The 14,274-nt window shown below is 44.4% G+C and overlaps 1 protein-coding gene across 1 annotated transcript in view; it reads right to left on the bottom strand.

Moving 5' to 3' along the window:
- The window catches only part of JAK1 (Janus kinase 1), a 107,025-nt gene that overhangs the window by 17,079 nt on the left and 75,672 nt on the right, over positions 1 to 14,274 (bottom strand). Inside the window, exons 8-11 of the mRNA XM_080920999.1 lie at positions 12,706 to 12,894; positions 8,977 to 9,134; positions 6,771 to 6,894; positions 4,257 to 4,443 (exon numbers count right to left, since the gene is read on the bottom strand). Coding sequence (XP_080777125.1) covers positions 4,257 to 4,443; positions 6,771 to 6,894; positions 8,977 to 9,134; positions 12,706 to 12,894 — 658 coding nt within the window. The remainder of the gene's footprint in view (positions 1 to 4,256; positions 4,444 to 6,770; positions 6,895 to 8,976; positions 9,135 to 12,705; positions 12,895 to 14,274) is intronic.

Here is a 14,274-nt window from a genome sequence, read left to right as displayed (position 1 = left end):
AACATGAGTCAGAAAGCACATGGAGAACTACAATTTACCCAAGGTTCACACAGCAGGATCTGAGGTGAAGGAAGATTCTGTTGGGAAATAAACATTTAAATCTAAGAATGGCAAGGCGTGGTGGCATATGCCTATAATCTTAGCATGTGAGAGCAGCTAGTGAGTTGGAGAATAGCTTAAGCTGTCTAAAAAAGAATAAAAAAACAAAACAATGACAAAAGTCAGTCTCAAGAAGCCAGGGACCATGTCTGTCTGAATAAGTTGCCTGGTTTTGTGTTTACTTTCAAAGCCAGAGCCTTGTGAATGCTAGGCAAGCACTTTCCCAGTTCCCAACAAGACTTTGTTAAATGTAGGAAGCACTAGGGGTGAACTGAATGAGGAAAGGCAGATGCTTTGAGGCTAGTGAACCCTGTGAAAAGAGAAGTACAAACTATATGCAGATGAAAGAAAAAGGTAGCCTAGAATAAGTGTCCTAGAAACTTTGCTAGATGACACTAAAACCTCTAAGCATGTGGCTTTGGAATAGGCTATTTCCCAAGCTTCACTGAGTTAAACAGCAAATGTAATGCATGGCCAGGTCTGCCAGGCCAGGGTTTATCCTCTGTAAGCTGTCCGAATTTAGACAGAGTACAGAGTCCTCTGGGAGTCAGGTAGATCTGACGTAGCCCGTGAACATATCGTGTACTGTTTGGCTGGACCAGTCCCACTGGAGAATGACAACTCACAGATGTTCCCCTGCTCCACTTACCTGCACTGGAAGACAGTGAGTTTAAGGAGAAGTATTCTCCCATGGGAGTTCTAATTCTTAGATGCGGATAAAAAAGTTCCCCAAAATCAGTAGAAATTCCAAGGCACAGTTCACAGAACCCACACACAGATGTAGTATAAACAAACTACTAAGCAATAGATGACAACATTGGCCACATGACTAAAATCAGGCCCCTCAAATCTTCTTAGAGCAGGGCTATCTGCTTTTTTTTCCTGTTTAGATTCACACGTTCTTTTCTCTATGCTGGGTACAGTTCTACAAGAAACTGTTAACTCCTGTGCCCAAGCTCAAGAGACAGGAATCGTCAGCACCTTTATCTGTACTCCACATTAGAACAAAGGCTCAAAGAGACTCAGCAACCTAACCACAGAGCTTGCTAAGCCAGAAAAGAAGCCTTCACACAGTACTCAGCCTTTCCTGGGTTACAAATCTAAGTACCGGAAACCGGCTTCAGTCATCTTCTGGGTGCTTCTTTTTCTGATCCCATTCCTTGCATAGTTCTCTTTTCACTCTAGGCTATTCCCTAGAAAAATACGATTTAAACAAGCTCTGTACAGCCATCTTGAGGAAGGAAAGGAGTCAAATACAATGAGGCTATTTGACTGGTAGCATGAGGTCAGACAGAGGTTGTAGGCAGACCATCTGGGAATGAGAGAGGATGGGCCTAGAGTAGCGCATGGCTTGATTATCTGTGTGACTCAGGGTACCTGTGAGAGGGGAACATTTTACCATGAGTACGTTTTGTACAAGAAAGCTGTGCCCTCCTCAGGCTGCTAAGTGAAACAGATGAGACTATGCCCAGACTTTAGTATGCAGTAAAGGTGCCACCACTGGCAGCCACTGTCATCATAATCAACCACCACCCTAGTCTTCCACCAGAATGTTCCAGCCTTGTGTATCGGAATACAGACATCTTCCACAAGGAGCAACTAGGTAGAAATCAGCAGCATGACTGTCTATACGGAGAGCCCAGAGGACCCACATGCTCAACAGGAATGTGGGCCTGAGTGCTGGGCCTGACCAAGGGCTTACCACAAAGATGTACATCCCAGTGTGAAACCTAGATCAGGGTACCTGGCTCAGGGAACCCGACAGTCAGTGCAGAGAAACTGAACAACTGAAATGCCACTCTGTGCCACATGCTCCTGACTTTAGCACTTCTCTAATTGGCAGGTTTTGAGAACTAACCGTGAGGGAGCTCCACATTAAGCTCCTCAGCTTTCTCTCCCTCCCCACAGATGACTGACACCCTGGATCCCAGAGTTGGCTGACCATTGTATCTATCCCTGTACAAAGCATATGTAATTTGAATGGAGTGGAAGTATTGGTGTATTCAGGTGAGACAGAGTGTTCAAATCTCCAGTCTTTGTCCACTTGGAGTGTTGGCCAAGTACAAAGCAGACAATAGCATACTGAATTATTCTGATGATTAAGTGGTATTCAACATGTAAGACAGACACCAAGACGTCAGCAGCCAGTGTTATTACTCACTATCACTGCTATTCTAATGCTGACGCCATTACCTCAAAGCCTCGAGCAAGTCACTGAATGTCCCCAAACCCAACTTCCTGTATGGAAACCCCTGCCCCAAAACAATAAAATAGCCACTAAACTACTTTGAACCTACAGTGGAAGCTACTCCATTATCACCTGATGGGGCAGTCTGCACAAGATTTGGTATGCATTCTAGGCTTTCCAGGAATCACAGAGCAGTGAGTGAAACCCAGACCGTCGGAGTTCATGAGCAAGGGAGAAAAGTGGACACAAGGCACTCTCAGTGCTCTGCTTCAGAAGAGCCTCAGGAAAAGCTGCATAAGAGATATTCAACTCTGTACCTACACTCTTCCCTCCAAAGCTACTGGCTTCCAGATCTATGCTGTTAAGGTGAAAGCTATACCAGAACTTGGTAAGGCACCCTTCAAGCAAAGCATATCCTAGTCACCAGCCTTCTCAATTCCATGGATGCCGTCTTCTCCCAGGGACCATCATCCCTAGGGAAGTAATATCTTCTTTTAACACCAGAAGGGAGGTCTTGTGAGTAAATAAGACCATTGGGCTTTAAAGCCCTAAGGAGCTCTGAGGTCTCCTTGGCCAAGAGGCAGATGTGTTTTCACCCTTTGTGGCACATAGGCTAACACGAAAATAAAGGCTACAGTTACTGTGAGACTGACAGGGAACCCTATCTATCAACAAGCACACAAGGCCTTCCTCTTTCACCAAATTCAGGAACTCGCCTTTTGCTGAGACTCAAAAATAATGCATACACTGAGAACTCAAAGCCCTAGGTTAGAAGTATAGCTCAGCCAAAGGGCAGGCACTTGACTTGTATGTATGAGACCCTGAGTTTAATCTCTAGCACTTCTGGAAAACACAAGCCCTTAGAGAACAATAAACACAGTCTCAAAGAGCCTGCTGCAAGGCTCCAAGGCCAGTGTCAGCGGAGTGCTGCCTCCTCCTCGAGGTCACACTTCCAAGGACAGACCCAGCAAAGGCAAGGCAGCATGCTGGGGTGGGGAAACAAAACTCCAATATGTGAGGAGCTAGTATTTGGGGTTAGACCAGACCCCAAGTTACCAGGATGTTCCATGAGACTCATTTCATTAGGTAAGACAAGACCCTTGGCCAGGTAACCCCAAAGCATCCTTTCACCCTCACATTCTGGGGCAAGGAGTCTACTTCAGGGACATTAGCCATGCTTCTCTCAGAGCCTAACCAAAACCAGGTGAGCCCCTGTCCTTTGACTGGGTTTTAGTTCCTGTTCCTTCTATATGGCCCTCTGACAGCAGGAGAAGGCTGCAGTCCCTTAGGATGGCAGCCAAGGCCTCCTATAATCCCGAATCTGTTCTCCTCAGCTCCAGTTCTCTCCTTTCCTTCTCTATTTCACAATGTTCCTCTAGAAGCTCCCTGCAGCTCCTGCCCTGGTCAGCCACATTGGTTCCTGCACACTTCATAGCTCTACAGGGCAGGCCTTCGCTTGACTGGCATCTCCCTCTCATCACCCAACACTCAGCTCAGGATGTGCCTCATGACTCAGAGATTTTGATTATCCCTTTCTTTTCACCCCAGGGTATGTTATCAAACATTGAGGTGGTTTCAGTGATCTATAATATTATCTGCACTATATTATACATCGTCAGAGAACAGGGCCTGGGTCTTCCCACCTAACACAGTTTCTTAGCCCTCAGACATACCAGAAACATTTGTCTGACACATAAACCAAACTGAGCTGTCAAGCTACTTTACTCAAAGAACAAAGAAATCTCTGCTTATGAATCCTAAGCCGTCTCTTCTGCAGTCTCACTGTGGTGAGGAGAGCTGTATGTCTGCCATACAGATAATACTGGCACTAGAGAGATTAGATGTGACATGGGGACAGACCTGAAACAGAGCTTAAAGAAAAACACCCAGGACTACAGTTTCTTGACAGCACCCTTTAGCCCACATGGCAAAGGACACATCACAAGTGGCAAAGGACACAGAGACAAACCTCGAGGCTTAGGCTGACAGCAGCGTTTCAGCACAAAGCTTATATTGTCCGTGCGCAGGATCTGCTTCTTGAGGTGGTTCATGAGGTCTCTCAGGCTGGGAAAGTGGTCAACAGAGCCATGCAGGCTATAGCGGCCCTTCTGCACCTCAATCTGAAAGTTCTTGAACTGCTTCTGGCCACCCAATACCTGCCATCCGCAAAACAATCATGTTTAGAATGGGATCAGGCAATGTAATATTAGGGGGCACTGAGCTGGATGGTGTAGAAACTGTGTCTAAAAACATCCCTCAATAATTTCATTAACAACTAGTAAGTCAATAACAAAACAGAGCCCAGGGAAGTAACAGGGACCTAGCACATCAGTACACAAAGAGTTTACAGCTACAGAAATGTCACTAGGGTTCTGACCTATAAGATGAAGACCATGAGAAAATGTCATAGGATTGTTGCACATTCAAAACAAAAACCCTCCACATTGTTTAGAATGCGCAACTGTTGAAAACGGGACCCTAAATGGGTATCTATATCACCTCCTCTCAGACTCGAAGAACAAGGTGGAAGAAGAGGCAGAAAGAGTTCGGAGGAGGAAGGGGTGCAGTGCTGGAGAACTTTCTTCCTGGCACACCATGGCTGCTGCACTCTTGAACTCTCAGTGGTTGTATCATGGAGGGGAGAAAGGGATTAGGAGGGTTCATCCCTCCTAGTGATGTAAATATAGTTAACAGATGCTGGGGAAGGAAGAGACATTTTCTTCAGTGGTATAGCTGCAAGTATGGATCCTGGGTTCCTATGAGCAATCCTAATTAAACTCAGTCATCAAAAAAAAAAAAAAAAAGACAAGACAATGGGAAAACTTTCTGAGAGAAGAGACTGGCAGGAGTTGGAGGGGGCAAGGATTGTGGGGGGGGGGTGAATATGGATTTTATAGATATGAATGCAATAAAACCCATTATTAAGTATAATAATATATGCTAATTTTATAAGAAAAAACATTAGTACTTTATAAAGATTGACCAGCACTATGCATGAAATAAGAAGAAATTCAATAGCTAAATTCACCCAGAATCTATACAAAGAGAAAAATATAAAGGATAGGAGCCAGGAAGATCTCTTAATGGTATAAACTGGGACATGACATTTAAAATACCAGTGTCCACAAGGTTGTTTCATCCAACAAACCCATACAATGGAACAGCACTACCTCTATCATACGACCTCTACACTTTAATTAACTGCACATAAACAGAATGAAACAAACAATCCTCTTTGTGACTGTTCTTTCCCCAAGTAACTTGACCGACTAAGACGTTGCTCTGATTTTACCTCAAGAGGCGGGGATGCCTTACACAGCCATCCATACTATTAAACTTCCTCCAAAGACTGATGAGTAAGTGAAAACAGGAAGCCACTGAGCCCAAGGCAGCCCTGAGGTCTGGCTGTCAGAAACACCCCTGGAACGTTACCCAGCACATTCTGGCAGAACTGGGTTCCTTATGTGACTTCCTCCTTCCACTGGCACAGAGCCCAATCCCTGGGGCTCCCTTACACTTGTCTCCTGTACTTGATGCCTTGCCTCTACCTAATAGGCTCTTTCAACTCATTTTTCCAGTATGGGTGAGCCTCACTACTGCTGGTCAATTTAATATAGACTAGTACTATAAAACTCACCATCTTCACTGGACATGATGGTACAATCCTTCAACCCTAGTACTCAAGACTCAGAGGCCAATGATCTCTGTTAGTTCAAGACCAACTTAATCTACATTATGAGTTCCAAGACAGCCAGAGCTACATAGAGAAATCCTGTCTCAAAAAAAAAAAAAAAAAAAAAAAAAAAAAATCAAGAAAACAACAAGAAAATCCCAACTCCACAAAAAACAAAACCTCACCCTCACTATCTTCTAAAATTCTCTAAAACCTCTTAAACATTCTAAAAAGTTTTGTGAATAGCAAAGGCATTTGACGATCATGAATCAGCAATTCATCTGAAGCTGCATCTGGATGTTTATGCAATAGACACCCGGGGAAAGCAATTTGTGTTAAAATGCCCAAAGCTGTTTCTGGAGAAAACAGACCATGTTGATGAGGTGGCTCTCTGACATCAGTCTACACCAGAGAATGCCATCGGCAAACACAGCTCTAGGTCTGATGACTCTGCCATTGGCTATAAAGTAAGTCACTCTAGTAACTAAGCTGAAGTTCACATGTGCCTGATGGGAGGCAGTTTTGTGGTCATGTTCTACCTTCCAAGGCTGTAGTCCTTCTCTCGAGAGAAAAGAGAAGGAAAGGAAAGGGGGAAGAAAAGAAAAAATAGAGAGAAAGAGGGAGGGAGGAAGGGAATAAGGAAGAACAGAGTCTGGCTACTGAGTGTCCTATCAGGCAGGATATTCTTTCCAGACTATCAGAGACTTGCTCAGAGATCCAGGTGTTCCTTTCTGTCACAGCTCCTGGGCTGGGCAGTAGTGGACAGATACCTCATGGCTTCCCCTTGCCCACACCTGTGTCCCGACTGACCTCAGACTTTTCAAAGCAGGTGACAGTCATAAGAATGTTGTCAAAGTCAGTGCAGCTCCACCTCAGCACGTACATCCCCTCCTCACTCCCTTCTTGCCGCAGCTTATTGATGGCATATTCTGTGCTGGAGAGAGAGTAGGCATGGGACAAAGGCTCATACCACAGTACACAAGCTGCCAGGGACACCAATTCCCTGCACTAGCTCAGGCTTACAGCCACATCCTGTTATCTGCCTGACTCCTAGAGTCCTCTCTCGCATGGCATAAAGCATGTGGTGAGATGGAACTTGAAATACCCAGAGTTTCCAATTTCTAGGAAAAAGCTTACTTACTGCCCTTTCATCACACAGAGGCCTGCTTGATTGTCACAAATTCTACAGAGACATGTCTCTACATCTTACCAGAACAGTGTACCCCAATATTAGTAAGTAAGAGCTGCTAAGGATTTAAAGGAGGAGTCCCACGCTTGGCCCTTTCCAGCCCCTCCATCTAACTGCTGAGGAAAGCACTTGGGTCCACTTCCTTTACTGTTGTGTCCTCAGTGACCACACCTGGCCGGGCTCACAGTAAGAGCTTAATCGGTGACCAGTGGTGAGTAAAAGAGTATTAGAGAACACACTATGCTCCTTTGTACTCCCCAATGCAGTGAATCTTCGATTACTAGTACCTGGTAAGTGTTCTCCTTAGTACTGGTGAAAGAGGACTGGTGTGGTCAGTGTACTTTAGAAAAACAGAGACTTGCGGATATTAGTGGCTCTCCTCTTTAATCCTAGCACTTGTGAGGCAGTCAGGCAAATCTCTGAGTTCAAGGCCAGCCTGGTCTATATAATGAATTCCAGGCCAGCCAGGGCTACACAGAGAAACCCTGTCTCAAAAAAAGGAAATTCCCCTACACCCAAAAAGAAAAGCAGGGACTTCAAGTGCTTTCCACCTGTGCCATATGGTCACTGATATTTCTGTGCCCTCACTCATGTTGATTCCTCATATGGGACATATACCCTGTCCCTTCTTTGAGAGTTGGCAAGACACTGACTCTTCAATGTTTAATCCAATTTTGAATGCTACCTACTCCAAATAGTAGATTTCAGCCTCCCACAGACAGGCAACATTTATTCTTTCACTATCTTTGCTGTGCACGCCAGCATAGCAGTAAGCAGTGCAGACATGGTCCTGCCTTCAGGAGGCACATTCTCTGGGAAGAGTCAAACAGGAAGCACATGGACATAAAGTAAACACTGGTGTAAGGGAGTAATGAACACCACCGAAGGAACGCAAAGCAGGATGTAATATCCAAGGGGGAGAAACTGGGAGGGGCACAACAGAATGCTATCACTTTACATAGGTGATTAGAGAAGCCTTCCCAGATAGGCAATAGCTAACACCTGAAGGAAGGAGAGGCCATGAAGACCCTAGAGCAGCAGTTCTCAACCTGTGTGTTGTGACCCATTTGGGGTTGCTTATCAGATTAAATATTAAATATTTACATTGCATATTAAATATTTACAGTATGATTCATAACAGTAGTGCATTACAGTTATGAAGTAGTAACAAAAATAACTTTATGTTTGGGAGTCAGCACAACATGAGAAACTGTATTAAAGGGTTAGAGAGCATCAGGAAGGTTGAGAACCGCTGCCCTAAAGGAAGGGTATTCTAGACATCAGGAATACGCAGTGCAAGTGTCTGGAGGCTCAACTGAAGCTAGAGGACAATGCTTTTATGGTGGCCAGATTCTTGTTCTGAAATTCTTCATGAGATAATAAAGCGTGAGCCTCTCTCAGCCAGTGACCACACACCACCAAACTATTTGTCTCTCAGGTTACCAAGACGGTAGAAGGGGCAAAGCCTGCCATGGATACAGATGAAGATAATTCCTAAGAATTAAATATCTGCATCCTGTCTCCCTTGAAGTACTCAGTAGTGGACAGAGTAGGAGTTGGCTATGGAGAAGTGAAGGGGTTAAACTATGAGGCACAGAAATGAAATTAGAGGAGTATTTGGGGCAAGCTCTAAGGACCATGGCAGGAAATGACAGGAAGGGCTAGGGGAAGCTCAGTTAGCATGGTGCCCAAAAAAGGCAGCCTCCAAGTGTGTGGCCACCCACCCCACCCTCAACAACTGGCCACATGTGTAGCTAAGGGGACTTTCTACCTCTAAAACCTGAGCTCTTTTCACACCAAAGTAATTGAGAGTATTCTGGAACCAACCAGATTGGGCCGTGACAGCCATTCTGTATATTATGGACAATCAGTGGGGGAGCCACATCAGTACAGAGGTAATGGTGGGCGTCTGCAGTGAGCCGGAAGTAGCCATCCACCAGGGACACAAAGGACAAGGCTTCCTCGTGAGAAGAGAGCTTTAGCTCCTGGTGAGAGAAGACAGACCACAGTTAAATCACTCCATTCTCCTGTGGCAAGCATCGACCTTCAGATACCTTTGAAAAGCAAATTTTAAATGCTTTAGAGCGGGTGGGGGGTGGGGAGTGGCTGGCTGAATCAGAAGTCAACCAAGCATCCAAGCACCTTAGTTTCCTGACAGCAGAAGCCTGAGAGGTGTGTGAGAGATCACAGCAAGGCTTGGCAACATGCTTGCATTCTACTTTCATGAAAGACCAGGAGCCAAGTACTGCCTGCTCAGAGTGGAGGTGTGGAGGGGCACCGCTGTGAACCACAGGCTCTGCAGCCAGCATCTTAAAGTTCACAGCATCTCCACCTGCTACTAGGCTCAAACATATTCAACTCACTGTTTTTATAGGTCAAAATGGTCAAGTACTGGCAATTTCAAATTGTTTAACCAATGATTTGTGTGTCTTTAACAGGTTACTTAACCTCTGTGCCTCTGTAAAGTAGGGATGACTACCACCACAGAGTTAATTAACATGGTAATTAAAACAGCTGACACCTGTAAAGTTGTTAAGAGTAGAAAATGCCTGGCATAACCTTTGTGCTGGTATGGGTGAAGGAAATTCTAACTTAAAGAGACAGGAATTCCGAGTGTCTTTCCTTGCTGCCTTTGCAGCACTGTAACCTGACAGAAGCAAAGGCCTAAGCAGCTAGTGTGAACTCTGACCTTCAATATTGAGGCACTAACTGGGTAAAATGTGAGCCACAGCTACTGCTTCTCTTCCTCTGCTAACTTCTTAAGAGACTACCCACAGTGAATAACCAGACGACTGACTACCATCGCCACCACCCAACTCCCTCAGATTTCTTGGAGGTTGATAACTTCTTAGAAACCATAACAACACTGGTGGACAGTGTGGACTACAGCTGGTAGCCTCAGACAAATGCTGCCACTTTTTCACTACGAAGCACAAGTCCCTATGGCTCTCTCCTATAGCCTCAGGTTCCCCACTTGAAACGGATGACACCCTTCCACTGCAGTTCTAAAGCTCTGGTTCTCAGCCTTCCTAATGCTGTGATCCCTTAATACAGTGTCTTTGTTGTGGTGACCTCCAATCATAAAATTATTTTCATCACCATAATTTTGCTACTGATATGAATTTCAATATAAATACCTTATATGCAGATGGTGTTAGGTGACTCCTGTGGAAGGATTCTTTGCCACCATCCCCCACAAAGGGGTCTCAACCCACAGACTGAGAACTGCTGTTCTAAAGACTCAGCAATACAAGCTCTTTACCACCAACAGCATGCTTCTCCCTCCTTTTCCTGTTTTTCTACCAACAGCTCAACATTCTATTTCTCTCTTTTTAAATTTTTATTATGTTTATTTGTGTATACATGAATGTATGCATGCCACAGTGCACACATGGAGATCAGAGGACAACTTTCTGGAGTTAGTTCTCTCCTTCTACCTATAGGTGGCACCTAGGAATTGAACTCATGTCATTAGGCTTGGTGGCCAAGTGTCTGTCTGTTGAGCCACCTCACCAGCCCTTCACTTTACATATTTTTCCTGATAAAGTTATTTGTTTTAATGTTTGAAAAGAGGGAAGGTAGACTAAGAAAATGAAAGAGTCATTCCCAATCTTACCACAAATGAGTGGCCGTGAAAGTGGAACACTTGCTCTAAAACTTGGTGAAGAAAATCAATGTCAGCTTATAGACCAATATTTACATTCTGCTCTTTATCTACAGATCTTTCTTGTGTTTTAACAGTCTGGTCATGTAATATGCCACTACTCAGGTAAACTGAGACCATTTCCCAGTCTTCTATTTTATACCTAGGTTGTCTGCAGTACTTTGACACCACAAATACTGCTGAAATTGAATCCTTTTGTTTGGTTCATTTTTGGAAACAGGGTTTCTTTGTATAGCCCTGGCTATCCTGGAACTGTAGTCCAGCCTGGCCTTGAACTTGGAGACCTGACATGAACACTCTTATTCATAACACACTGTCTGCATCTCACTGTTTCTGGAAAACTGGGTTCCTAAGTGGAACCCATAGAAATATTTTCAAGACTTTTGCCACATGCTGTCAAACTGCTTTCTAGAAGGTTGTCAGAAAGGTGATCTCTCCACAGGAGAGTGTGGCCCTGTGTTTTGTGCTGCTTCACTGGGCTCTTCCTTCTCGTTGTGCATTATATTTCTGACATCATTTTAAGCAAAACAAGATTTCCTTTCACTCTGTAAGCTTGCCTGTCACACTAGCCTGGCCTCAACACTTGTTATCAGGGGTGACTTCCCATGACAAAAACATGTTTACTTGGCAGAGTTACCACTTTCCCTGCCAAGCTGGCCTGCTTTTCTAGGTTGTGTCCTCAAGTGACACCAGAAAAGACAAAAAGTGAGGTAACACCCTCTCTCCTGTCCTAGAGTCCCTGGGTGTGCCTGACACCCCAATGGGGCTGCTCTGTGACCTATGCCCAGTGTGGCTTCCCACCATCTCATCTCAGATGACCCACCCATCTCAGCAGACACAGCTTTGCAGGCTCTCTTTTCCTTTCTAAAATCAGATTAAGTTATGGTTAACAGTATGAGACAGCCTGGGCATAGACAGAATCTACAGTAATAAACTTCAGGAAAAGACCTATGGAACATCAGAAAGACAGAAGGAACGGAAAAAAATAAATAAATAAGAGGCCAGGTGTTGGAGCCAGCTCTGCTCTGGGGTCCTAGTGCATGAGGAGGGCTTTCTGAGACCTTGGTCCTTGTAGAGTCCCTTCTCCTCCCCCACTACTGCTCCTTGACAAGTGTGCAGAGAAGGGGAGCAGCTGACATTTTTCTGGGACTGGGAAGTGGGTCTGGTTGTATAGTGGGTCAACACACTTAAGAGACTCCAGAGAGGTAGAGACTCCCTAGGGAGGTAGAGTCTGGGAGGTATTAGATCAGCTGAAGCAACTGAAGGGAAGAAATGAGGCATCAGGGCAGGGTAGGCCAGCAAACAGCAGGCATTTCCAGGACAGGCCTCCATCCACCACATCAACATGGTGCAATAACAACTGATGTCATTCTTTTCCTTCTCCACTTTTTACTGTGTATGTGCCTGCCGCACATGTGCAAGTGCCCATAGTGGCCAGAAGAATTTCATGTCCATCATAGTTCCTAGAGCTGGAGTTACAAATGGTTTTGAATCACAGGACATGTATGCCGGCTTGCAAACTGAAGTCTTCTGAAAGAAAAGCAACTGCTCTTAACTGCTGGGTCATCTCTCTGGCCCACCATTCACTTATTTTTATAAACTAAATACTGACACTGAAAAGTCCCTGTGGTCAACAAACCATAAAACAGACAGATATTAAAAAAAAAAAAACTAAACAAACAAACAAAACAAAAAACAAAAACCAACCCCAAGCACCTGGGATGGGCCAGCATAACTCTGGAGCATAACTACAAGGGCCTGGCCATGAGACTTCTGGCTTAAAAGGGACCGTCACTGGAGCTTTAATTGGGGATGGGAAACTCTGGAAGTCATGTGCCACAGAGTCTCTCTCACTAGCACATCCAGTCTGGGCAGCTCCTGCGCAAGCTTACCATGTTTTTGTTGTCCTGTTTGTTAATGCTGACCACAGACTCCTTTATTACAATGTGGGTGATTTCGGGAAAATAGGAAAAATTGTTCCACTCTTCCCGGAGTTTGTTTCTCTCATCATCCTTCTTGTGTTTATTATATTCCAGTTTTTTCCGCTTCAGTTTATTTTTTTCCTTTTCAACAGGAACAACCTGATACGATAACATAAGTGACAGGATTTGGTTAGCTTTCTCATTTTCTGTTGGCAAAAGGTCAGTGCTTCTAGCAATTTCATACAGGGTCAAGGGCCAAAGAAGAGAAATCCAGTATGCCTGAAGTCAGAGAGATGCAGGGAATTGTGGGCTTAGAAACAAACGATAAAGCCCTACCAGAGAGTCCTGGGATTTCGTTCTCCAGGAGTCCTTGATGAGCAATGTGCATGCTGATGCTGGAGAGAACATAACGGGTATGTACCAACCAGCCTTGGGTCTCCTCAACTCCAGACTGATGCTGTGCCCAGCCAGACAGCAGACCTTTCTACAGACAAGTTCCTCCTGCTACCAATGTTTTCATTTTATACTAGTGCTGAAGTGAGGCACCAAGAGATGATAAAAGTTCATATCTCCACAACTGACACTGAAGAATACATACCTACACAAAGTTATCTAGCTGACTAGCATGAGCCCTGCATGACAGATTCCACATTAACCTCCTGACATCTTGAGCCACCATTTCCCAGCCATAAAATATCAACTTTTACTAATAATCTTCATGAGACTGGGTACATGCCTATCTATATGTTAAGTACTATGCAAAAAGCACTTGGGAATTTGGTATGGTTATTTCAGCATGAGAGTAAGGCAGGAGGAGAAAATCAATCTTACATTTAATATTACCTGCAGTAATAACTATGCAGCAACAGTAATTCAGTCAACAGTTATTATTAGCCAGGCTTGCACCACCTGGCCCTCTCAACAACAATATGAATCAGATATAGTAACTGAAGTCAGCCAATTGGTTTCTTGAGTTCCACATCAACCAAGTCTGTGTGCACAGATTCTACAGCCAATGAGCAAAATGTCAGGCCTGTAGTATTGTGTATGTGCCACAGACTCAAATAGTACAGTGTACCTATTTATGTAGCATTTATATGATATTAGGTATTATAAAGCAACCTAGAGATAACAAATGTATACAGAAGGCTATGTATAGGTTGCATAAAAATACTATATCATTATCTATGAGACCTGAGCATCAACAGATTTTGGTATCTACACAGAATCCTGACTACCAGGTACTGAGAGACAACAGTACCTCCACTTGACAGATGAATACTACGCACCTACTTGGGTAGAATAACCCTAAGGCCATTTAAATACAAGTAGTGGATCTGAAATCTAAACATGTCTCCTTAGAGTTTAACTCATGTTATCACCTCATTTGACAAAGACAAAGGGCTGCAGATGTCACTCAGCAGCAGAGCACTTGCCTTAACTTGTCGGACCCTAGATTTGACTCCAGCACTGTAATTACAAGTAAAAGTGAGGGAGGGCATGCAGCGTGCCCTTGGTTCAATCCCCAGCACGACAAAC

This window comes from Micromys minutus (assembly GCF_963924665.1).
Source record: "Micromys minutus genome assembly, chromosome: 9".
Taxonomy (NCBI): Eukaryota; Metazoa; Chordata; class Mammalia; order Rodentia; family Muridae; genus Micromys; species Micromys minutus.
Note: the sequence above shows the minus strand (reverse complement) of the source record. Positions and strands in the feature narration are given on the sequence as shown.